General features: G+C 41.2%; 1 protein-coding gene across 1 annotated transcript in view; it reads right to left on the bottom strand.

Annotated features, from left to right (window-relative positions):
- Nucleotides 1–27,569, bottom strand: part of LOC121148529 (beta-galactosidase-1-like protein 3) — a 71,286-nt gene that overhangs the window by 37,756 nt on the left and 5,961 nt on the right. The window contains exon 2 of the mRNA XM_040968597.1: nucleotides 2,800–3,012. Within this exon, the coding sequence (XP_040824531.1) occupies nucleotides 2,800–3,012 (213 nt within the window). The remainder of the gene's footprint in view (nucleotides 1–2,799; nucleotides 3,013–27,569) is intronic.

Raw genomic sequence — 27,569 nt, 5'->3', positions numbered from 1 at the left:
GAGATCTTGATGAGCATGTGTCTTGGTGAAGATCACTTTTGATCAAGCCTGTTGGGAGTTCTGTGCCCCTCCTGGATCTTGTTTCCCAATTCTTTCTCTAGATGAGGGAAAATTTTTTCCGTTATGATTTCATTAAATACATTTGCAAACTCAGCTTCTCTTTCTGCACCTTCTGGGACTCCCAGAACTCTTATATTTGACCTTTTAATAGTGTCTAGAAGAGACACACCTCACCAACAAAAATCAGCGGAAATTATATCACATGAGTTTTGTTGTTTTTTGTTAGTTTCATCTCTTCAAAAACACTTTCTTCTGATTAAATGATTCAATGACCCATAGATCATACAGTAACATAATTTTCTTCAAGAAGGTTCTTGATTTTTCATTTCTTCAGCTACACATTATTCATTTAGTAGCATGTTATTTAACTTCATGGTGTTGTTAATTTCTTTTCTCTTCCTGATGTTGACTTTGTTTTGTGGCTCTTCATTTAAGGGGATGTATAGTGGCTTTGTAATGGAGGTTGTCATATCTAGTAACATGTCACTTAGCTTCATGGCATTGTAAATTTCTATTTTTCTTTCTATTGTTGATATTGTATAGTGACTTTTCATTTAAAGGGATGCACAATAACTGTGAAATGGAGACTAATATATCAAGAGATGAGGATACAATGTAGTATGCATTTCTACTTCCAGACAAAGATGGACTTACAATGAAACTGTTCACAATATCTTGACAATAGGATGCTGGACTCTCTGACATTGTCCATGCCCACAATGATGGACATATGACTGTGTATGAAGAACTAAATTTTAGTAATGATATAGAGGAACTAGGTGGCAGGGGGATGGAATTGGGGAGGGGATAAGGGAAATTCCAGGAGCCTGTGGAACTGTACCATAAAATGATAATAATAATAATTGTAATAAAATGTAAATATATATATATATATATTGCACAATTCTCATATGATTATCAATCACAGAAACAGATGTCCAAGCCATGAGGCAGGACCTACATAGTTGTGCAATGGGCTAAACCACAGTCTGAAAGACCATTGCACATATCAGAATATCGAGGGAAGTTCTGGATCCTCTGCTTCTGATCCAGCTGATGTTAATAGGAAAGAGTGGGAGATGGCTCAGGTATCTGGGTCCCTGCCACACACATGGGGGATCAGGTTGGATGTGGCCTGTTCTAGACCTGGATATTGTGGCCACCTGGGAAGTGGCAACAGGATGGAAAATATTCTCTCTGTGTCCAGAAACACAAAATAATTTTTTAAAGAATAATTTTAATGTGATAAAATCTCACTGTAGTGAGAATGGCTAGTGTTAAAGAGACCAAAATAGAGTTAGAATTTCAGATTAGTGGTTAAATATGGCATATTTCACATCACAATGACTGGGTTAATCCTTGGCTACAAATCCTTTACTCACACTCCTCACAGTGAAGGTCAAGTCACTGTGTTTCAGCCAATCATGCAGGAGGCTTGAAGTGAGTTCCTAGCCCTTCCTTATCTTAAAATAGTAAATATGATTTTTTTTTACAATATGCAATTTTTTAACACTTTCATTGGGAGTCCATCTTTTATTCAGTGGCAGAAATGCACACTGCAATGTATCTTCATTTCTCAGTGTGTTATTTTCCCTTATACAGTTCCTCTCAATGTATATATATACATATAGATAGTATACATATATATACACCTATATAGCTGTTGATCTTGTATCTTACAGTAAGGTTGCCTTATATCACAGAGAACACATCATATTTGTACTTTTGAGATTTGCTTATTTCAGTAAATATATTGTTGCTATAAATGTAGGATTCAGGTCACTTTCTCACGTGAATTCATTTCCTTAGATATATTCCCAGGAGGGGGATAGCTGGGTCATATGGTAGCTCAGTTTTCAGTTCTCTTAGCATTCTCTTCACTGATTTTCATAATCACTATACTAGCCCACCACATCGAACTTGGGTGTCACCCTGGACAGTGGCCAGACTACACTGGTTCCAAGGCACAGAGGCATAGTTTAAAGATAAAAAGCATCAAAAGAAAAAACCAACCAAAATTTGCACAAATGCCTAAAAATAGACATAAAAAACAAGGAAGACACAATGACTTCCACAAAGGACCACAGCTCACCATAATTTGATTATGAGGATGAAAATCTTTTTTTTTTCAAATTAATATTTATATATATATATTTATATTTTGACAATCTTTACATAGTTAATTAGGGTAAAAAGGTTCAAGGGCTACAGGAAAGTGGGTAAGACTAGTATTTTTTCCATATTGTTTCCTACATGTTTAAAGGCGGGTATTAAGGAAGAAGGCCCACCCAATTTCCCACCCTCCCCAGGTCCCAGATGTAGGGTATGCTCTCTTTTTTCTCTTCTCTTCTCTTTTCTTTTCTCTTCTTCTTCTTCTTCTTCTTCTTCTTCTTCTCCTTCTTCTCTCTCTCTCTCTCTCTCTCTCTCTTTCTCTCGCTCTCTTTCTCTCTCTCTCTCTCTTGCTCCAGACAAAACTGCAGATCTTTCAATTCCTGGTTGAATCAAGCCTATTAAAAAACCGCTATATTTTTCTACCTCATTCCGTTTCCAAAACTTTGATCATACAGTCATAACAGTGATGGACAAATGCCTGAGCACAAAATGCGACCACAGGAAGCTTAGGCAGAAGGATAGTCCTCACTTTGTGTCCCAAGCAGATTCAAGGCTCAGAGTCAGGTTGCAGCTCCAGGTTCTAGCTCCCCAATGGTCCCAAGCTTAGGGGGCTGGGGCTGTACTCACGTGGTGACAGTATTGAAGCCACAGGCCTTCAGCTTCAGCAAGCGGTCCCTCCAATACTCCCTGGGAACCCGGAAGTAGTGGATGGAGCCACTGAAGATCCGAAACTCGTGACCATCCAGGGTGAAGTATGCATGACCCATTCCTGGGTTTTTAGTGCCAAGGCCCACAGATCGGTTTTTCAGGTCCAGGGGGGTCAAATGAGACCAGTTATATCTGCAGAGGGGATAAAGGGGGATGTCAGAAAGGGACCAAGAATGGGAAAGAGCAGAGACTGCTGAGTCCTCAGGGAAAAGGCCGTTCCTGTGAGCAGAATGCACTATGCACTCGCAGGTGCCCATAATTTCCTCCCAGGGGAAGAGTGCCTGCCGCTGTTACACAAACCTCATCTGAGATGGCTGTGCTGTTTGAGCTAGAACACTCCTTTGCATTGTTGCATGAAGAGCGTGGTACGATGAGATAAACTGTAGGAAAATGGCCAGGAATCTCTTCCAGAAGAAACTCTGGCTGTCAGGAGAAAGGGACACAATGACAGGGAATGTGAGACCCCTAAGGCTTTCCTCCACACCTGGAGAGACCATAGTCACCAACGGAGTGCCTAAAGGTACAGCCTGTCTTAGAGACCCCAAGAAAAAGAGCCCAGGCTTCCACTGCTTCACAAGACTTGCCATGCCCAGTCTGTCCTACACAGTCTGAATCTGTAGATTGGAAGCACATGGAACGCATGCAAGTGGGAAGCTGGAAAAGATCAGCGCCTGGCTGAAGAGAGAGGAAGTCCTGTGAGAGCACTTTGTTTCCCCCTGGATTTCCCTCTATCCCTCCACCTGACAGTGGGAACATGCTCAGCATGCTGGGGGAAATGTCTACAGGTGAACTGACCATAGCTGGCTCACAGTTAGAGATGTGCAGCATGTCTAATACAAAGCTGCAGTCCCAAAAACAGTATGACTGACACTAAGAACCTGATGGGGCAAGGAGAATTGTACGTGAGAACACAGAGAGTGTGAGGTAAGAACAAGGAAAGGATGCCTGGCAGAGTCCTGGGCTGTGGATCTGCTTCAGCAAAGGATAGGCAGCAGCTCTTCACCTGAGAAGGGGCTGGAAGCCCATTGTGCAGTAATCCAGCATCACTCGTAGATTTCAGCAGCTCTTTTCATCAGCCCCAAACCAACACTGAGGTCCAGAACTTGCTACAAAGACAGGCTCCTGTCTGCTTTGCAGGGGTAGCCAGGGAGAAATCCTTGTAGTCACCAGTGCTGGGATCAATAATCTGCACACTGAGTACCACAGCCTGGCCACAGTCTCCCCAGCCAAATACCTGGGTCTGGAAGCCTCTTGTGGTGCCAGAGATGGCTAATGGAACTCTGGACCTAGAGCCATCCAGAGCCCATGGCCACGTTGAGCACCTGGACCACCAGACACAGCGTAACTGACCTCTAGTTCTGAGGGAAAGAAAAGGCATTGCTTTCATTGGATTTCCTGAACTATCTAAGAACCCACTGCCAGTTGGCACAAAACCAAAAGTTAGTGGGAGGAAAGGAAGTGGCCAGCCTAACCCTGGCATACCTGAGAGCAGGATGTCCTGATGCCCCCAGTTCCGTCAATTTACCAAGTACCCATTATGTTCAGATCCGATGCCTCAGATCAGAAGCAAAGGAATCATTTTTGTGTGCAATTAAAGTTTAGATGGGAGAAATAAAGGCTACATCAAGTTTTCACAGAGAACAGTGGAAGCACTGAACTGGGACCAGGCTGCCCCTAAAAATGCCACTTTTCCAAATTTATGTGTTGATTAGAATGAGCAAAGTCTTGGAAAAAAACTTAAAAATGTCTGAAAAGTCCAATCAGTACACAACATGCTTTGAAAATCTTGGAGTATGAGTAGCTGGAAGCTGGCAGGAGGCAGGTCAGGTTGCCAACTACTGTGGATGTAGTGCTAAATTTCCAGGAATTAATGGAGAATGAGGGTACAACCATTAAGTGATTCCAAGAAGGAAGTAAATGAGATCTTATTTATATTCATGATGCTTTATGCATGGTTGAAGCAAAACCAGAAACCAGCAAATCATCCTACAAAGCTGGTGACCCCAGAGTAAGGGTAATGGATTGCTCTATGGTAGAAACGAAAAAAGAGATGGCTGTGGGTTCAAGGAAGACCAGTGGGTGGAAAGTAGTAATTCTTTTAAAATTTTTCTTTATTTTTAAATATTTATTATTATTATTATTATTATTACTGTTATTATTTTATGGTACAGTTCCACAGGCTCCTGGAATTTCCCTTATCCCCTCCCCATTCCTCTCCCCCTGCCATCTAGTTCCTCTATATCATTACTAAAGTATAGTTCTTCATACACAGTCATATGTCCATCATTGTGGGCATGGACAATGTCAGAGAGTCCAGCATCCTATTGTCAAGATATAGTGAACAATTTCATTGTAAGTCCATCTTTGTCTGGAAGCAGAGATGCACACTACATTGTATCCTCATCTCTGGATATATTAGTCTCCATTTCACAGTTATTGTACATCCCTTTAAATGAAAAGTCACTACACAATATCAACAATAGAAAGAAAAATAGAAATTTACAATGCCATGAAGTCAAATAACATAGTAGTAGTTCTTAATAATTGCATGAGCTCATTGCTCCAGAGCAAATAGTCTAACCCCAATGCTTCTGACCACCTAACTTGTTAGCTTTAAGTGAGATCAATGCAAAGAAGAAAAGGTGGCCCCAACTCCAAATATGCTGTATTTACGTTACATTTGCCCCTATAGAGAAACCTATTGATTTTCTTTTGGATTCCTCACCTTATTTAAAATAAGAATGAAGATTGAACCCTGGAACTTGGTCTTCAAATATGTTGTAGCATCATATTCTCCCCTGTCCTTCATTGCAGCTATGCTTTCCTTCCTGATCCATAAACTCCCTGAAAATTTTGTAGTTCATCCATCTTGTACTCAAGCTTACATTTTAAGAAATGCACTACTGTGTCTTCATTAAGGTGTCATAGACACATTACATAATTATTCTTTGTCAAGTTTTACAAAAATATTCTGGGGCTTATTTCTTTACATTTAAATGTAGACTGAATTTGTATGTTTCTACAAAAAGTCACCTAGAATTTGATAATTGCATTGCATATGCAGATACATTTTAGAGATTTGACATGATTCTCATATGAAGCCTTCAAATCTGTGAACCTAGTATATGTCTCAATTAATAAGCATACTAGGTTCACAGTTGTCTCTCAATAAGTACATCTTTATTTCTTGTTTCAGAATGTTTTATTTTATGAAACGGTATTGCATATTTAATTTCTGCTTAGACATTTAAAAATTATTGATTTTTACTTGAAAGAGATTTACAGAGAATAGGAGAGATAAAAGCAGAATGTTTTCCATCTACTGGTTCACTCCCCCAGTAGCCACAGTGGCCAAACCTGAGACAATCCAAAGCCAGGAGCCAGGGGCTTTTTCTGAGTCTCCAACATGGGTGCATGGTCAGTGGACGTGGACCATCCTCTGCTGTTTTATCAGACCATAAGCAAAGAGATGGACTGGAAGTAGAAGCCTGAGTATGAATCAGTGCCCATAAAGGATGCCAGCACCACAGGGTGAAGGATTAGCCTGTGGAGCCACACTGCCAGCTCCAGGACTTATTTGGGTTTGATCCTGTATTTGTGAGATTATGTTTCATTTGTTAATGTTGTGCTTTGTGACCTTGGTGAATTGACATCAATTAAAACTGATTATGTATTTCTTGGTCTTACATGCTTTCATGTGGTTGCAAATATGGATAGTTTTTCCCCATTATTCCATTTGCATAGCTGTTCCTTTTATCTTCTTATGGTAACTGCAGTTTATATGTTGAATGGCAGTGGAAGGAGCTGACATCTGTACCTTGTTTCTAGTGTTAAATGGGAAGCAGAGCTTTTCACTCTAACTGAAGCTCACAGTTTTGTGTATACATTATTTACCAAGTTGAATTAATTTGTTCTACTTCAAACTTACTGATAATTTTCATTATGAGTAGCTTTTTGCAAGTTGTCAATGTTTTAACCCTCTCTTCCTTGAAAACATCTCTACCTGTTTTTCCCAGCTTCTATAGAATAGGATTGGACTCCATTTTTCAGAGTTGGCTATAACTCCACACACCATTCCTCTAAAGTTAATGAGTTATTTCACCTGCTTTAGATTTACACCTTCGTTTTAATTATAATGTATCTTGGTTTATATATATTTACTTATATTTATCTTGGTTTATGTATATTTATTTGTATTTATAAATAAAGATTTATTTATTTTTATTGGAAAGAGAGATTTACAGAAAGGAGAGAAAGAGAGAAAGATCTTCCATCTGCTGGTTCACTCCCCAAGTAGATGCCATGGCCAGGACTGAGTCAATCCAAAGCCAGGAACCAGGATCTTCTTCCAGGTCTCCCACATAAGTACAAGATTCCAAGGCTTTGGGCTATCCTCTACTGCTTTCCCAGGCCACAAGCAGGGAGGTAAATGGGAAGAGGAGCATTTGGGACACAAACCGGCACCCTTATGGGATCCTAGCACTTTCAAGGTGAGGATTTATCCACTAGGCTACTGTGATAAACCCTAATTTCATTCTTCATATCTAATCCATTTTGCAAGCACCATGTAATGAAAGGATATACTTTTTCAATATATATTCAATACACCTTTGTAAAAAATCTTTTGGCTAATGTCCAAGAAGGGACACAAAAACCATCCAAACTGGAAAGAAATGGTTATGGAATCATTCTTTGCATGCAAAGCTGACAAAGAGAAACCTGAAGTCTCACCACTGTGTGCCATCCTCAGTGGGATGGTGTCAGGCTACTGGCCCAGCAGCCCAGCACCCACTGGAGGGTTCCAGGAAGAGGCCTAGAGGCCCAGCACCAGCCTGGCAAGCTCCAGGACTCACCTCCTAAAGTACAGGTGTCAGGCTGTGCACCAGCTGGTGGGCACCAATAATCACTCCCTAAAGTACGTGTGTTAGGTGAGAAGCCTAGAGGCCCAGCACCAGCCTGGTGAGCTCCAGGACTCATTCACTAAAGTATGGTTGATCGGCTAGAGACCTGGAGGCCCAGCACCAGCCTGCAGACTCAAGGACTCACTCGCTAATGTTAGGGTGTTAGTCTAGAGGACTGGAGCCCAGCAACAGCCTGGCGGGCTTTCAGACACACTCCCTAAAGCCAGGGTGTCAGGCTGGAGGCCTCAAGGCCCAGCGCCAGCCTGGTGGCCTGCTGTGCAGCTGGGAGCTGTGTGACCAGCCACAACAGGAATGAGGATTCAGTTTTTCCTGTGCCACAGCTGTCAAAATCTTTACAAGGTGACATGTTCAAGGTTATACAAACCCCTAAGAGAGCAGGTAGATCCCTGGCAGCCTCTTGGTCTCTCCTGGCCAGGGCTGAAGATGTTTGGAAAAGCTTCTACTTGAAACTGGCACCATGTTGAAGCAAACTAACCCTCTATCTGCAGCAGTAGCATCCCATTTGAATGCTAGTTCAAGTCCAGCTACTCCACTTCCCATCCAGCTCCCTGCTGATGTCCTAGAAAAGTGGCATGGCATGGTTCAAGGGCTTGAGCTCTTGTATCCATGTGGGAGATGCAAAACAAGCTTCTGGCTTTGGACTCGCCCAACTCTCACCGTTGTAGCCATTTCTGGAGTGAACCAGCAGCTGGAATCAATCTTTCTCTCTCTCTCCCTCTCCTTCCCTCTTTCCTCTTCCCTCTATGTATTTGTGTGACTCTCCTTCTCTTTGTGTAAATCAGTCTTTCAAACAATAATTTTAAAAAGTTCTACCTGCCAGCTTCTCTCCTGCTAGATTCCACAAGCATACATTGAACATCCCTCCCACCTGGGGTCATCCAAAAGTGCACAGAGGTAATTGAGTAAAACCTGAAGTCTATATTGACCTAAATTGTGGAACCCCATGCCTAGCTTTTCCATCATGCACACTGTGCATGATTTGGCCCCTGCATGCCTCCTCTCCCCCTGTCCCAGTGCCAGTCAGTCAGGGCGGTTTTAATCATTACTGTCATGAAAGTGACTGGCACTTTAATTCTAAAAGGTGCTCACATTTGAATTTCTTCGGGAGAGGTTTTCTATGTCAATGCTATGTTGAAATTGACCATAATCTAGATAAGTTTTTTTTTTTTAATCATCTCATAATTCCTGTGTTTGGTAAGGCTGAAATTTTGCCTTTTAAGAAAGTCTTAACTTTGCACCCGTTAGTGGTTGGAACTGAGCAGCCCAACCAGATAAATGAGAGCTTCTCCATGTGCTTACGCCTTGTCCTGGGCGGGAAGCAGAGATGCAGATTATAATTTGACAGCTGGTGAAACTAGCACCAGTGTGAATGGAGCAGAGATTAAGTAGGATGGATTTTCAAGAGGTTGGACTTTAGGCAGGTGTTAGCAACGCCTGCATTGCCACATACCTCAAGCCCCGAGTCGAGCGGAGGGACTAGGGTTTTGAGACAGACAAAACAGACAAGACACACAACACACTGAGACTCATTCTTGTGAAGTGAGGTCTTTATTCAAAGTCGAACTCTCTTATATAGTCTGCTTGGCCCCTCCCAGGATCTTCCCAATGGTTAAGCAACACTTAAGCTCCCCCAAGGACGTGCAAAACGGGGAAGCAGGAAGGAGGGAAATTGCAGTTAAGCCATGGGGGCTAAATGTATCAGGCTATGATTGCCCTTCCTGTTACACCTTTGAGAACCAAGCCAAGCTGTGGAGTTAACCCTTGGGAGACCGGGGCCTACATGTCCCCCCTTTTTGTTTTTTAATGGACACCTGTCTTAGGTTGTCCAGCAGTCAGTTGAAGCCTTACCCGTCATGGGGAGTCCCACCCAGGGCACGTGGGATCCCTGTCTTAGGTTGGTCATCAGCTCTGCCAGATCTTACCCGTCTCTGGCTGCCCAATACACATCATGCTCAACCGGACTTGAGCTCTAGGGTTTTCCACAGCTAAAGTCATCATAGTTTGTCAAATGATGACCCTCTCCCAGGCTTGTTGCCTGCATAGGTGGCAAAGAAGAGTAAACAGTACTACAATCATGGCTACCAACCATCAGTCCCAAGGCTAAGACAACACTCCATTCCTTAAACATCCATGCTGCCAGTTAATACCATTTACAATAATTTTCCTTGACATGAGGGTCACTTGGATCTTAACAATGTTCAAATATTGTTGAAAATACTAACAATCAAGAATCTCACAGAGCTAAAATATTGCATGTATACAACAAACAGTTTTACCAGGAACTGGAGACCCCAACTACCTATCATCCCATGTGGCTCTTACATTTCCAAACAGAAATGGACCCCAAAAGTTCTTAGGGAAAGGGGCGTAGTCATCTGCTCTTAGTTTCTTCCTGCTGAGTAGGGGTGCAGTTGGGTAACAGCAGTAGTTGGGGGTCAGTCCATCTCGTGGTTCCTGATAGAAGGCAGAAGTCATCAGGTGTTTGATGTACGTCTTGGCACTTGAGAGGCTTCGGAACCATTCAGCTGAACAGACTTTGAAGGTCCTGAGAAAACAGAAATAGACATGCCTCTCCAAGAGCTTAATTGTGTATCCATACATTATTTTCAAAAGGATTTAGCTTAGCAATTCACATTTATGAATATTTTCATCTATAAGCCAATTAAGATAGACTGTATAGCTTGCCACATAAACATACACGTATATCAGATAACACATTATAAAACAAAACTGCTTTTGTAACAGCTACTTGAGAATTCTGTTAAGTGTGTTAAAATTACCAATTGTTTAGAATTACATTCTGCTTTTAATAATCTGCATAAACCATACGTAAGTTTACTATTAAACTTTAGCAATGCCCCCCCAATTTTTTTTTTTAACAGATCGAATCAGTTGTCTGTCCTACAATTAACTTTTCCAACTAAAATATACAACTTTTGAAACATTCTTCTGACTTGAGGCTGCTAGGGGCCCATCTAGAAGTCCCTAAATCAGAAGAGTTCCGGGTCTCCACTTCCCTGGACTCACAGTTCGTCAATTCTGCAAGTCAACTATACAATTCCCAAATTTATAGCAGATCTGAAAAAATACAAAATCACAGCTGGCAGGTCCTCCTTGCTCTCCGTGCACTCCCCATGTGCGCAGCCTCATCTCACCGGGTCACAGGCAGAGCACCAAGGCCTGCCCCTTGGGAAGAGGCCTTCTTGGGCATCACACGCTCCAGTCAGCTAACGGTGGAGGCAGGCCAATTTTATAATCAGGCAACATCTGATAATCTAAATTATTTTGAATGAGAATTACACTACTCAAATTTTTGTCTCAATCTTTGAGAGTTCCAGGGATCCTACTAGAACGCTCAAAGTCATGAGACTTGGTTTAGAATTCTGAAGAATTTAGAGGTCTAAATAAGTTTCACTTGTTAGACTTGATCAATACCAGGACAACACTGTAAGCTGAAGATCAAACAGTAAGAAAACATCATACAAACTTTTCCCAATGGAGGTGGGGAATCTGGTCTGGCCAGGGCCTGTTAAATTTGTTAGACCTCTCTAAAATTATTTACTAGGAGAGAGAAAGGGGGTAGGTCATTGTCCGTCACATCTTGTCTGTCAGTCACATCTTGTCTGTCAGTCGTTACACACGCACCCAGTTCTGTACAGGAACAACTTAACAACGCAAGACAAAGACAGAACTGGAGAAAGAATATTAAAACAAAATCTAGTTTTTGTCCGGACAAAAATAATAGAACACCAACAATAATGACTAAACATATGCACAAACACCAAACACATCAGAACAGAGACATATAACTCTTAAACCCTTTGCGATTTCCAACACTTCTTTGACATACTTTAACCTGGAGCTATTTTATAAAACAAGTACTTAGGTTCCTCTCATGCTTTAGGTTAATTTAACAGTGGACCACTCTATATCAGATTATTTTTGTTAAATTCAGTTACAGAACACGTGTCTTTCTTTCATTTTTTTTTCTTTCTTACTCTCTTTTTTTTTTCTTTTTTTCTTTTATTTTGAATCTACCTTGCTTGAATTGCTTAATTCTCCAGTCAGCTTGTTCTGACCAACAGCATTCCCCATTAAGTTCTTCAACTCGGTGTCCAATTTATCCTGGGAGACGGCTGAACCCATTTTATTGTCCTTTTCGCAGGATAAATTAAACACCAAGACCTTACTATACTTCAAAATAAATCTAAAACCTAACTATGCCTCAAAATAAATCTAAAATGCTAACTATATTTCAAAATAAATCTGAAACCTACCTACATTTCAAAATAAAACTCCCTTTCCTACCAGTTTAGGAAAGACTTACAATACGTCCCACTTACCTGCTGGCCAGCCTCCTGGGACGACCCTTCGTCGTTGTGTATCCTCTCTTTCTCGATCTCGGTGGGACCTCCATTTGTTAGCAACGCCTGCATTGCCACATACCTCAAGCCCCGAGTCGAGCGGAGGGACTAGGGTTATGAGACAGACAAGACAGACAAGACACACAACACACTGAGACTCATTCTTGTGAAGTGAGGTCTTTATTCAAAGTCGAACTCTCTTATATAGTCTGCTTGGCCCCTCCCAGGATCTTCCCAATGGTTAAGCAACACTTAAGCTCCCCCAAGGACGTGCAAAACGGGGAAGCAGGAAGGAGGGAAATTGCAGTTAAGCCATGGGGGCTAAATGTATCAGGCCATGATTGCCCTTCCTGTTACACCTTTGAGAACCAAGCCAAGCTGTGGAGTTAACCCTTTGGAGACCGGGGCCTAGAGGCAGGGATTAATAATGCCTTTACGGAGGGGTTCTCAGATTGGAACAGTTTATTTTAAAAATAAAAATAAAATTAAAATTAAAAATCCCTGCAGCTTCTGCTGGAGCTAGCTTTGTGGGGATTTGGTTCCCTCTAGTGGTAATCGATAGAATTATGAATTTGAGATTGTTCTGTTTTTTCCAATATTGAGTCACTCAATAAATTATAATGAGGTTTTGCTCTTTATTCAGCTCTGCATTAAGGATACAGAGATAAAGCAGAAAAGTTGAAGAATTGCTATGTATACGTACTTTATCTGCAATAAAAACATAATGGTGAAGTTGTCTAGCCCAGCCCTGGAGACAGGGGGTGCAGTCCGGAAGACTTCCTGAAAGAGTAACAGCCTGCTCTGAGTTTTTACGTAAGAAATACTTTTGCTGTTCCTTCTAAACACTGCCAGTAGATGTTGATATTTGCTTACATATTTGACTTCTTTCATCAAAGTTTTGTAATTTGTCTTAGGAAGTTCATGTACATTTCACTTTTTTAGGCTGGTTCACAACTACTAATAATAATAATATAATAATATAAATAGCATTGTATTTTCAAATTGTTATTCTAATTGCTCGTACTCACATATGAAGACATGCCATGCATACTCAGCGATTTTATGTATTATTCTTGCTTGACATATAATTAGATCCTCACAACAATTCCCAAAGTTGGGTTCTATTAATATCTCTACTTCAGAGCTTAGCACAGTTAAGAAATTTAAATAACATGTCCGTTTTTACAGCCTATAGGTGAAGAGTTATCATTCAAATCCACATAGCTCTCTGTTCTATCTGATGTATAGTAATTCTGTTCTACTAACTGAAACATTTAATTTTGTCAATTTGTATCTATCAATATATATTTAAGAATTAATTTTGATTGTATATTTTTATCATTTTAATGATAATGTTGTGTTTCTGTTAGTGTGATTAATGCTTCTCGCCCTGTTGCTCTTTTATTTACTATTTCTTTTTTGCATACAGATTGCATTTGTTTTTAAAGATTTATTTTATTTTTATTGCAAAGTCAGTTATACAGCGAGTAGGAGAGACACAGAGGAAGATCTTCCATAATGATTCATTCCCCGAGTGACTGCAACGGCTGGTACTGCAGCAATCCAAAGCCAGGAACCAGGAACTTCTTCAGGGTCTCCCACGCAGGTGCAGGAACCCAAGACTTTGGGCAGTCCTCATCTGCTTTGCCAGGCCACAAGCAGGGAGCTGGATGGGAAGCAGGGCTGCTGGGATTAGAACTGGTGCCTATATGGGATCCCAGCACATGCAAGGCAAGGACTTCATTTGCTAGGCCACTGTGCCAGGCCCTGGATTGCATTTTTATTTACTTTTTGTCTTCAAGTGTTTGAAAGTGTCAGATGCTGTTTTAAGCCCTAGCAGTTGTACTCCTTAAATATAACAAAGTAACACATGTGCAGTAATACAATTCCAATAGCCCTGAATTAGAAATCCAAGGAGTGAAAGCCCAACTTCATTTTTTTTTTCACCTGCATAAAACCTTTCCTCTCCTCACCAGAGCAATTTTTTTACAGTTTGGATGTTTTTATAAGGTGAGACTTATTCATTTTAACAGCTACATGATCTGCTAGAGAAAACATGAATTACAATGTACTTGTTGAGCACTTAAGTTATAATTATTTCCATTTCTTATGTATTTATTTTAAAGATTTATTTAATTAGAAGTCTTAGCTACAGAGAGGTGGACAGAGAAAGAGAGAGAGAGAGAGAGAGAAACAGAGATGAGAGAGAGATATCATGCAGCTGCTAGTTCACTCCCTAGGTGGCAACAACAGCCAAGGCTGGGTCATGCCAAATCCATAAACCAGATTTTTCTCCGATGTGGCGACAGGTAGACGCCTATACACTGGGGTCATCCTCCACTGTTATTCCAAGGCATTAGCAGAGAACTGGATCTGAAGTGGAACAGCTGGGACACAAGTTAGCACCAAATAGGATGCTGGCATCAGCTTTACCCACTATGCCTCCATGTCAGCCCTCTTTCTGTTTTTTAATGCTACAATATTTTCTCTTTAGATTTGCGTAGAATTCTATTTCTGAAATGGCATTGCTGAATGCAGGGGATGTGTACTTAAAATCATGATAGATATTTTCAAATGACTTCATATTAATTGTATCAACTTATTTTCTCACTGATAGTGTATGTGAAAGTACTCCTACAGACACTCAAATGGTCTCAGTAGTCTACCAAGCTGATGAGGAGAAATAAAACTATGTTACTCAAATATCAGTAATGACAGGTTTGTTCATTTCCAAAAATATTTTTGAATACTTTTGGCCTGTTAATTATTTTCCCCATAGTCTTGCATTGGCCAAATGCATAAAGAGCAACATTGAGAATTAGATGGCCAGACTTGTGTGAGCTCAGATAACAGGAAAGGAGGTCACTCAGCACCTCGCACCACTTCTCTCATAATCTAGCTTTAGCATACAAAAGAACAGATTTCATCAGAAGCAGGCAGTATTTTTAATCAAGGATTTTTGTTTCATTTTGTTGCTATCAGATGTTCATGGAAAAGCAAATAAAGGTTGAGTTTGATAGGACAGGTGTATACTGGCACAGCAGGTTAAACCCCCACTTGGGATGCCAGCATTAAATATGAAGTGCTGATGCAAGGTATGCTTCTAGTCCAGTTTCCTGCTAATGTTTCTGGAAGAAAACAGAAGGGCACTCATTTATCTGAGTCCCTGTCATCCATGTGGCAGCCTGGGAGGTGTCCCTGGTTTCTGATCTTGACCTGGTCCAGGCATGCCGGTTGCGTGTACTTGGTAGGGGTGAACCAGTGCCATAAGAATGCTCACTCAGTTTTTATTTGGATTCCCTTGTCTGTGTATTATTTCACATTTCAAATGAATTAAAAGAATATTCCAAAGAAAGGTATATTTGAACAGGATTCATGGCTCTGAGTTATGCCACCACTGGCAACAACTACACACATATCCCTGGCTACTTTATTTCTGATCCAGCCCTCTGCTGTTTGACCTAGGGGCAGCAGGGATAACCGTGGTGACTGGGTCACTGCCATCCATGTGGGAAACCCAGAAGACATTCCCAGTTCCCAGTGTTGGCCAGGAACTGGCCTTGATTGATGTGGATATTGGGAGAGTGAACAAGTAGGTGCAAACATCTCTTTATTTTCCTTCCAACTCTGTCACCTTGCCATTTGTCTGATTTTTTATTCTAATGTTTTTGGTATAAATTTTATTTTTGTTGATGTTCACATAGTTGATCGTGATGGGAAGGATACAGTGTTAAGGGAAAGTGGGTGAGACAATGTTTTTCCAAATTTTCTTTTTGTTCTTCCTGTGTCTTTGGGAAGGATGGAGATAGAAGGGGAAGCCACACCCAGCCATCCAACCACCTCACTATCCTGAGATGGGAAATAGTTACCCAATATCATCCCAGGGTCCTCGATATATGGAACATGCTTTGCCAGTTCTTCTTAAGTAGTTCCAATAATTCTGAAATGCTGTCAATCTCACAGATCCAAGGATGATGAAACCCTTCCAAGGTCTATTTGCTGGCATAGTCCACCTTAGATACTCCATTCACCCTGAAAATTGCTGTCAATGCATGCCTGGGGTAGTTCTGCAATTTGATCTGTCCTCCTTTTGTTTTGGTACCAAATGTCTTCTGCATGCCCCAATGGACTGCCATAGCCTCTATGTGCATCTGGGTATGCCATCCACTCCTCCATCTAAGCCACTGAGGAGACCCAGTTCTGACACATGCTCTCCATGGTCAGACCACAAGTCTGTGTTTCTCCCCATGGTTGGAGTGCTGAGTCCAGTGATTCAGTTGGAGTGATTCCTAAAAACACCTTGTTGAAGTGATCCCAGACCTGACTCTTGTGTATGCTTGTCGGTACAGGGTCTGGTTCAGTCTGCCATCCACATCAGCCTATGCACACTTGTAGTTGCTATTGCTGGGTCAGTTCCATCTCCAGACCCACCTCTTATGTAAATCTACAGGTGCTGTGACCCACTGTAGTCCTGCCCACCACACATTCAGGCCTCATACACTGAACTGCAGGAACTAAAACCTAGTCAGAGCAACCCCAGTGTCCGCCATCACCCCTCCCCTCGCCCAATCACTGGTCCCTGAGCTTGCCAGTATATGCAGCAGGCTAGTACAGTCTGTCCCACATCCCATTCGCCTCTCGTGTATATCAACAGGCATTGAAGCCTAGCTCGACCCAGCAGACCCCACTATCTAGCCCACAATCATGCCCACTGCCTGTCTAGCATGCCCACCCCAGCCCTGGCTCTCATGCTCACCAGTGGGAGTTGTAGGCCATCAGAGAGGTGCCCAGTGTTTCCCTATTGGACCCACTTCCAGCCCCAGACCTCCTACTCTCTAGGTGGTTCTGCATTCTAGCTTAACAGGATTTGTCTCCAGTCTCAGCACTTGCCAGCTGATGCTGTGGCAATGGCCAACCAACTTGTACTTACTCTGGCATGCCCCAGTGGGTACAGCAGGTTGGCCTAGTCTGACTAGGCTAACCCCATTCACATGCAGACCAACAAGGATTTTGGCCCTGCCTGACCTGGACTGCCCATTGTCCCAGCTTTCATGCTTACCAGTAGGGAAGTGGCTCAGCAGGGAACCTCCCTCAGTTCCTGCATTGAACTAACCACCACTCCCTCTCTAGCAGGGTCTCATGTGTGCTGCTGGGTACTGCAGCCCAGGCTGGCATAGCCTGCCTCATCGTGGCACTCCCTGTAGTGTGCTGTAACCTAGTCCAGCATGGTCTGTGCCTGGTTCCAGCCCATGATGGTGGGTGCTATATATACAGCATATATAATGCATTAATATCTAAATATATGTATGTGTATCTATGTATCTATATATGTATATGTATTATATATTTATGGTATATATAATGCATTAGCATCTAAAAGTTCTTAACTTATGTATTTGGTATCTGTGATGTGTTTTTTGTTTTCATTTTTTAATTTTACCTTAAGAGAGCACTGTTCCTTCATTACTGATGATGGTATGTTTAATGGTGCTTTATAGTCCTCTCAGCAAAGAACCCTGCTGCTTGTATAAACCCCAGCTAACACATCTGATGCCAAGTACAGTCTACACCTGGCCACAGCACTCTGTGTGGGGAGCAGGTGCATCAGGATGGAAAAGCTGTGCCCTATGGCAACATCCACCCACACTGTGCCAGCTTATTCACTTGGGCAGCTTCTGGCCTTTCTGCTAGTTCCTAAAAAGCACACATGGTCCATCTGCATCTTCAGCGATAGTCCTAGTTGTACCCTTGGCCCTGACCCCTTAAAAAGGACAAGGTATTAGGAGTTCTGACAAGTGGGCCTGGAGGAGGCAGAAGATGGCGATGTGTTATGCAGGGTTCCAAAGTCCAGTCCTACTCCCAGGAGTCAGGGGCTACATTCCGGTGGGTCTGTAGACCCTCTGTGATATGAGCTGAGGAGGCTGTCCATGCCCCATCCCACTCCTGCATATTCCAATCTACTCAGAAGTCAGGAACTACATTCCCAGTGTGGTGGGTTTTGAGGAGGATGAAAGATTCAGGAACACTGGGAATGGAAAGGGCTCCCCTGGGGCAGGTTAAGTTGCCCCTTGAGGAACCATTTGGTTTGAGTCCCAGCCATTCCAGTTTTGATCCAGCTCCATATTGCTTCGAAAACAAACAGATGATGGCCCAAGGATTGGGCCCCTCTGCACTCCTGGGAGACCCAGATCGAGTTTTGGGTTCCTAGTTTCAGCACAGCCTGGCCCTAGCTATTGCAGTCATCTGGGTGAGTTGAATAGAACATGGAAGATCCTATCAGCCCAGCCCCACTCTCTCTTAGAGCCATTTGGAGAGTGGAAGAGCAGATGGAATATTCTCTCTTCCCTGCACCCCCAACACACTTTCAAATAAAAATAAATCTTCTATGTATGAGACATTAGCACAGTCATTCTCATACTTTACACTGGGCTAATTGGTGTTTCTTCAAGGAAAGCTTCAATTGCAATGCTCCTGGTCTGATGGCTAGACTCAGACAATTGTGTCTTCATCTTTAGACTTGGGCACACAGAATTGTGGGCCAGATGTGATAGCCTACTGGCTAAATCTTCACCTTGCATGCACCAGAATCCCATATGGGTACCAGTTCATGTCCAAGCTGTTCCACTTCCCATCCAGCTCCCTTCCTGTGGCCTGGGGAAGCAGTAGAGGACAGCCCAAACTCTTGGGGCCCTGCACCAGCTTATTAGACCCAGAAGCAACTCCTAACTCCTGGCTCCTAGCTCCTGGCTCCTGGCCCTAGCTCCTGGTTTCAGATTATCTCACTCTGGCTATTGTGGCCATGTGAGGAGTGAACCAGCAGGTGGGAGATCTTTGTATCTCCTTATCACTTACTGTAAATCAGCTTTTCCAATCAAAATAAGTAAATCTTAATATATATCTGAATAGCTTTTTGCCTGAATACAGGACTAGCAACAAACATGTAGGTGAGATTATAATCTTGGTTTCAGAGTAAAGCTAGAGAAAGTTCTAAAATGATTAAGAATTCCAATCCATGTAAAATTGAATGTCACTCTTGTTTTAGATCGGGAGCATGAGAATTTAGGTGAGACAAATTTTTCCTTTTATTACATAAATCTCCTCATTGCATTAAAAAGATAGAGAAAGTTTAAAGTCAGGCTAAGTTAGTACTTTTATTATTTTTCAAATATATTTTTATTTTGAATTTTGAATTACGTGGTACAATTTTTAATAGGCTGGGATTCCCCCCCAAGCTCCCACCCCCGACAGATTTTCCCCATTTTACTACAATGGTGTAGTCCTTCATAAGGAATCATAATTCTATCAGTCTCTTGTTTAAGTGTACCCCGTCATTATTGGTACAGACAATGTCAGACAGTCAAGCATCCCATTGTCTATATGTCCAACAGTTTCATTGGGAATCCATCCATCCGTCTAGAAGCAGGAATGCATGTTCCAGTATTCCCACACATCTGTATATGATAGACCCCAGTACTCCATCACTATACATTTCTATAATTGAGAAGCCATGAAACAAGGTCAACAAATGGTATGAGTTAGAACAGCCACAACAACAACATCAACAACAAATTAAAGCACCATGAAAAGCATGCCATTGAGTAAGCAACACATGGGTGACAAAAAGGAAATACAAAAGTCTCTTGGAAAAATGCCACTTTGTAATTTGTGAGCCAGCAATGAATTTGGCGAGAGAAAAGAAATTATTTGGAATAAACAAAATTGAAATAAAAAACACCAAAACACCTGGGATATAGCCAAACAAACAAACAAAACAAACAAACAAAAAGTATGGATTAGATTATTGAATTTATACTTTCCATGCTGGTTTCTTTATGTAAGACAGAATATGGTATTTTTTCTTTTGTGATTGACTCATTTTACTGAGCATAATGGTCACTAGTTGGGACTGCCTAGTTGTAAATAATATAATTTCATTTTTCTTAATAGCTGAATAATATTCCATGGAGTAGATGCACCAGTTTCTTTAACCACTCTTTTTTGGACACACATCTGGATTGTTTACATGTCTTTGCTATTGTAGATTGTGCTGCTGCAAATATAGGATTATATATCCCCTTCTCATATGTGGATTTCACTTCTATTGGTTATATTCCTAGGAGCAGATAGCTGGGTCATATGGCAGGTTTATTTGCAATTTTCCAAGCACTCTCCATACTGATTTCCTTAGTGGTTGTACTAGCCTACACTCTAAGCAGAGTGAAGGAGGGTGCCTTTCTCCCCACATTCATGCCAACAGGTGTTGTTAGTAGAGTTCTGAATGTAGGTCAGTCTCACTGGACTTAGGTGATACTTCAACATGGTTTGCATTTTTACCTTTCTTATGGCTAGGGAGCCTGAGCATCTTTTCATATGTCTGTTAGTCATTTGAATCTGTTCTTTTGAAAAATGTCTGTTCATTTCTTTTGCCCATTTTTTTACAAGGCTTTTTCCTGTCCCTGGGTTTCTGAAGCTCTTTGTAAATCCTGGATATTAGTCCCCTATCATTTGTGTAGTATGCACTAATTTTCTCCCATTCTGTTGGTTGCTTCTTCACTTTGTTAATTGTTTCCTTTGCTGTACAGAAGCTTTTTTAGTTTAATGTAGTTTAAATTAGCATGTTTATAGTTACACGACATATGCATTAGATGCATGCATCTGGTTTGTAATTACTCTATCATCATACTTATTCATAAAGGGCTTCAAGTAATTACAAAATACAACATATGAAACATGAAAAATTGATTCTGTCATTCAAGTATAAATGTCTGGAAAACTTTCAATGTTTATCCATGATTAACTTACTATCAAGTGAACAAATATTTATATCAGTTTTTTTTTTAGGGTTATTATATGGCTATTGAAGTACCAATAGGACTGGCTGACATTTGGTGCAGTGGCTAAGATACCCTATAAGTCACCTCAGGTTCCAGCTCTCTCCATCGCCAGCTTCTTGCTGATGTGCACTCCAGAGGGCCACAGGTGGTAGCATACATGGTTGGGTTCCTGCTATCCACAGGGGAGACCCAGACTGAATTTGTGGATCCTGGGCTCAGCCTTCCCCAGACCTGGATGTTGGAGGCATTTGGAGTGATTCAGTAGATGTAAGACTTCTATTTTCCATCAAAGTGATTCTTTGGAGATCACTCCTGCCTCCATTAAAAATCTCTGAAGTCTGCTTCTCAAGTTCTCCCTGGTTACAGAAGAGTCAGGCATTATTCTCCTATGAGAAAAGGAGAGGTCTAAGCAGAGGGAGACCAAGGCCAGGGTCAGAATTATTCATTTGCCCCCTAAAATTCTTTTAAAATGCTAATGACCATATTGAAGAGATGTATGCTGTAGACATATTTGAAAATATCACATGGTGTCATGAAAATGTTTAAGTATGACATATTAACTGAACTTTTAATTAAAACAATTACAATGTGACTTGAATTGTATAAAGAAACACTTACCTCGGTATGCATATGTGTGTGCCTAAGAATAGGAAAATACTTCCCAAGATACACACGTGATGGTAATTCCAAGAGCTAAGTATGAATACTCATTGGCTTGCTGGAAATTTAAATATTTTTCTGTTTTTAAATAAGGGACATATGTTTAAATTAATAAATGCATTTCTTCTTGTGATTCTATTTTTCTTGGCTACACCTTCACCACCAACCACTTGCTTTCTGCCCCTTCCTCTCAAAGAGCACTTTCTTCAGTGTGTTGGGAGGCGTATAAAGAAAGGCAGTCAGAGTCAAAGGGCCTAGAGACTACAGGACTGTTAGCAAGTGGAAATCTGAATAGAGCGTTACCCTGAACAAAGGGATTTCATGTTTGCGTGATCTCTTCTTCACAAAAGTCAAACTACACCACCCCAAAATCATCCTAGGTCAAGCAGAGAAAAAAAACCCAGAGATGAAGAGAAACTTTATTTTGAAACCAGGAAGCTCCTGTGACCTATAATGATATAAAATGGGGTGGGGAGAAATGTACTAAAGTGGTTGCTGATGAAGACAGAGATACCAGTTCTGCCAAGTGGTAGGTCCTCTCTAAACCTCATCAGGTGGTTTACATCGTGAAAGTCACTAAAACCATCTTGCAGAGGGTGAGGAGGCTGCCCTTCTTTAGACAACAAACTTTTGTAGTTGAAATTACAGAAACTAAACGTCTTCTTTAAGCTGGTAAAACTGCCCCATGCATGTACTGACTGGTTATACACTATGGAGACTTTACATAATCAGCCCCAACAAAATATTCATTCCAATAGTTCGACCCTTGAGACCATCCCCAGTCAGCTGAAGGCGGTAACACAAACACATCCAGACCTCCACTGGGATAAATAGAGGAGCAGAATGCCTACTGGGCCTCTACCTTTCCATAAATGAGTCAGGAAAGATAGAAATAAATGAACCAACCCCTCCTTGGTGGCTTCCTCACCTAGGGTGGTGTGAGCAGTCTGCTGTGGTGGATTTCATATTATCAATATGAACATAACCTAGGAGAACAATCTACAGCATTAGCTCCCTGGGGGCCACTCTAGGCCTGAAGCCTGCCATTGGGTCTGGCCTGTCCTTGCATATCTCCTTGGGTCCTAGCCATGTAATGGAGACAGCTACAGTAAGTTCGCTGAGTGTTCTCTGTGCAAAGCACACACCCCAGAATCCAAAACTGGAGCCTAATATGTTTTAGAAGTTTTACACCAAACTCTGTAAATGCTAAGAATTTTGGGGGGCTGTTTTACATCAAATAAAACCCTCTGGTGGGGTTCCAAGTGTATCTGAAAGTTGTCTGTTAATAGGAGTAGAAAAAATACAAACAAAATATAAATTTTGCTGCTAGAACATGCTCATTAAAATATACCATCTTTCATAAGCTGCTCTTGTGGCATACTATGTGTTAGAGCTAATTAACCACATACATTGTTCCATTGACATTTCTGAAATTGAAAGTTATCAAAATCTCTGAATATTCTGGTTATTAATTTGCTTACAGATGTTAGAAAGAATGCAACAACAAAATATTTTCTTAGAGAGCCATTAAAAATTGGAGTGCACGATGAGAGCTACCTCTCATGGAAAGTAGAAAATGTGTTGATTGCCCCCAGAAAATCAGATCAAGTGAGTCAAGGCCCCCGTGTGCTCTTCATTTGTTCCAGCCCTGGTCTTCCTGCACTACCCTAAGTCCTGGTATTTGTACCTCTAGGGCTGACCAAGAATCCCTTGACAGATTATCTCATGTGCAGTTTGGCAAAGAAAAGGCAGAAGACTGCAGAGTGCAGAGCTGTGTCAGAATACATCTTTCCATTCCTTCTAGCCTTTAAAGTCACATCATTGGCAGCATGGTTGTAAGAAAACAGACTGGCATCTTGCTCAGTGACACCGTTTTCCACCAAACAGTGCAATTGACACTACACTGTTGCTAGTCTGTGGATCCCTTGCTCTGATGTAGATCCTTCATCTTGCCCATACCTCTACTAGATTTCACAATTTCATTTTTCCAAGCTATATACTTTATATATTAAGTACATACACATATGTATATGCATTTTTGTCATTAAGCTATATATATTATATATAAAGTATATATGTGTGTGTTTATCTTTCTTTTTATTTTTTTTATTTTATTATTTTATAATGCAATTTCATAGACTCTGGAATTTCCCTTTTTCTTTAGCCCCACCCCTAAAATCCCCTATATTATTACATTAACACAATCCTTCAAAAGCAGTCATAAGTCCATCATTCTACCTAAACCAATATATAGATTCAAAGTAATCCCAATCAAAATACCCAAAACATTCTTCATTGAACTGGAAAAAAATGATGCAAAGGTTCATTTGGAAACACAAAAAACACAAATAGCTAGAATCATCCTGAAGAATAGGTAAGTAACAAGGGGAATCACAGTCCTGAACCTCTGGACATACTACAGGGCAGTGGTTATCAAAACAGCCTGGTACTGGTACAAAAATAGAGAGGAGGATCAATGGAGCAGAATAGAAACAACAGAAGGGGACCCACACAGGTACACCCAAATAATCTATGACAAAAACACAGATGACAATCCAAGCAAATGGGACAGTCTTTTCAATAAATGCTGTTGTGACAACTGGTTGATAGCCTGCAGAAACAAGAAGAAGATAGATCCACATTTTCACCATACACTAAGAGCAAATCTAAATGGGTACAATACCTAAACCTACACCAGAAACTTTCAGAAGAAAATGTTAGGAACACCCTGCAAGACTTAGGTATAGGTCCTGACTTCCTAAAAAGGACACCAAAAGCACTAGCAATAAAGACCAAAAAAATAAATGGGACTACATCAAACTAAGAAGCTTTTGTACAGCAAGGGAAACAATCAACAAAGTAAAAAAAAGCAACCCACAGAATGGGAGAAGATCTTTGCACACTACATAGCTGATAGGGGGCTAATCTCCAGTACATACAAAGATCTCCAGAGAAACCAAAGCACCAAAACTAACAAACCACTCAAAAAACAGGCACAGGAAATGGACAGATATTTCACAAAGGAACAAACCCAAACGGCAAACAAACATATGAAAAAATGCTGCAGTTCCCTGGCAATAAGGGAAATCCAAATTAAGACAGCAATGAGAAATCACCTAACACCAGTAAGGATGGCACACATACAAAAAACCACCAACAACACTTGCTGGCGAGGATGTGTGGGAAAAGGAACCCTACTCCACTGCTGGTGGGGCTGCAGACTTGTACAGCCTCTATTGCAATCAGTATGGAGAACACTCAAACAGCTGCAAATCAGCATACCATATGATCCAGCAATAGCACTCCTAGGAATATATCCAAAACACCTGCTACTTGAAAAACCAACATGAATCCCTATGTTCATAGCAGCACAATCAGTAATTGCAAAAACATGGAAGCAACCAAAATGACCATCCACAGAAGACTGGATACTAAAGCTATGGTTCATTTACTCCATGAAATACTACTCAGCTATTAAAAAAAAAAATGAAATACAGTGTTTTTTTTTGTGGCAAAATGGGCCCAACTGGAAACCATTATGCTAAGGGAAATGAGCCAATCCCAAAAGGTTAAATCTCACATATTTGCCTTAATTTAAGATGGAATAATGTTAATCCAGAAAATAATAGCTGTAGACTGTAATATTATTTCAACCTCAAACAGCCTGTATCTAATACAATAAGATAATGTGATGTAATCTATGAATAAATAATCAATGTGAGTCAGACTGCTTATAATCTACATCAAAGAATTGTAAAACCTAATATACTTTTAATGACCTATGTTATTCGGTAATGGGGCAGGAGAGCAGAGAAATCTTCCATCTCCCTAGAATGTGTGAGGAAGATGTTAAATACAACCTACCAGGATCATAATTGGTAACTCATAGACAACAGACTCGAATCAGCAGTAGAAAATAGTAAAACTACAAAGCCATATGGGGGGAATCAGAAGTGATATTGACAGCCTCTCAACAGGAGGTCATGCCTGTGGAGCAGGGGAGGGACTCCAGAGTGGAGCAGGTGGACAGGAGGAGGCTTGTATCCCAACCCTGAAGACTCCCAGATCCTCACCAAGGACTATCAGTATAAGCACCGAGGACTACATCCCAACTGCCAAGGAGACCACAGGGAATTGGAGTGCCTTTGGAGGCCAAGAAATCTGAGGTAACCCAACCCCACTTGGATCTACCACATGGGATGGAAGAAGTCCAAATCCTGCCTTGCAGGATCCAAGGTCATCAGAACAACAGCCAGGAGCAGTGAGCGGTCCACAGAAACAGAACAGTAAACTTCCTTCGGGAGTAGGGATGGGAGCTTTCTGTGGTCCTTGCCTGGTTCCGACTTTGGGTCCCCACCCTCTCTCACAATGACCATCAGGATCGCTCTAGAAACGCCTCAAAACAAACAAGCAAACAAACAAAAAAACAAAAAATCTAGAACAGATAGAGGACAAGGAAAGCTTAGAATCAGACAGGAAACAGCGTGGATTCACTTATACCTCACTGGGTGGGACACAAAGATTAGTTACTCCTCACAAGGGTATTGAAGATTTTTTTTGCACACCCCTCCTAAAACTGTTCACCTAAACTGTTGACATATGCCTTGTTAGAGTTACAGAGTTAGACTACCCGAAAAACAGCCAGGTTCAGCAAAGTCATGCTTCAACGTTATAAACTGCTAAATACTAAAATGAAAAGACGCGAGACAGCTGAATAGTAATTTATAGCATTTTAAGATGTATAAAACCCAGTTGTATATATACTAATAATTGAAATGTCAATGAAAAAGTACAGGATGTGGTTCAGAACTTGCATTCTTTTTTTTTTTTCTTTTAACATATTGGTTACTCAATACCATGTCAATTAATTCCATAACATTATAAATTGTTACTGATGTTATGTCAGGGCTTTTAATTGATTGGGATGATACTCTGCTGGCTCTACCTTCAGACCAGAGATGGTCTCCCCAAGAAACCATTGAACTTATCTGGACAATAAGATGCTGGATTTTATGCTTGGTAAATGCTTGCAATGAAAGAATCTCAATTGAATTTGAACTGCGGTAATGCAACAAGGTGGAGGAATCCATAATGGGGGGAGGTTTTGGGGAGGGGTGGAGGGAATCTCAGTGCCTATAAAACTGTGTCACATAATGCAATGTAGTCAATTTTAAAAAAATGATTATTACTGCAGTTGCTAAAATCAAAGACCTCTTGCCATTTTTGGAACACTGTTCCTCAGGAAATACTAATGTCTCAAGTCTTCTCTCACAATTTGACAATTCAGTTTCATGTTTAGGAGATCTGGCTTCTAGTTTTAGATTCACCAAAAACTTCTGGGTAACCTGTGTTTCAATTTTTTAATGCTCTAATCAAAGACATAAAAATCAACAGGCTGATGGGTAAGAAAAAGAAATAAACAACAAGAAATGCCCAACACAATGGTTCAAATAGCTAATTCTCCCCCTTGCAAGTAGTGGGATCCCATATGGCACCAGTTTGTGTCCCAGCTGCTGTACTTCCCATCCAGCCCCCTGCTTGTGGCCTAGCAAAGCAGCAAAGGATGACCTAAAGCCCTAGATTTCTGCAACCACATGGGAAATCTAAAGGAAGCTCCTGGTTTCTGGTTTTGTATTGGCTCAGCTCTGGTTGTTGTGGCCATTTGGGGATTGAACCAGCAAATGGAATATCATTCTCTGTCTTCCCTTCTCTCTGTAAATCTGCCTTTCCAATAAAAAAATGAGTAAATCTTGAATGAAAATAGGGGTAAAAAGGAGACACAGGCAAGCTTTAAGAGGAAAGCATGTCTTCTTGAATCAGTACCTCCTTCCTTGCTTCCAGGGGGCCTTCTGAGACGTCTCTCCCACAAAGAATCTTCCTTCAGGATTCTCAGATAGCTGGGGTCAAGG

Source organism: Ochotona curzoniae, unplaced genomic scaffold (genome assembly GCF_017591425.1).
Source record: "Ochotona curzoniae isolate NIBS_2020 unplaced genomic scaffold, NIBS_Ocur_1.0 contig_1550, whole genome shotgun sequence".
NCBI lineage: Eukaryota > Metazoa > Chordata > Mammalia > Lagomorpha > Ochotonidae > Ochotona > Ochotona curzoniae.
Note: the sequence above shows the minus strand (reverse complement) of the source record. Positions and strands in the feature narration are given on the sequence as shown.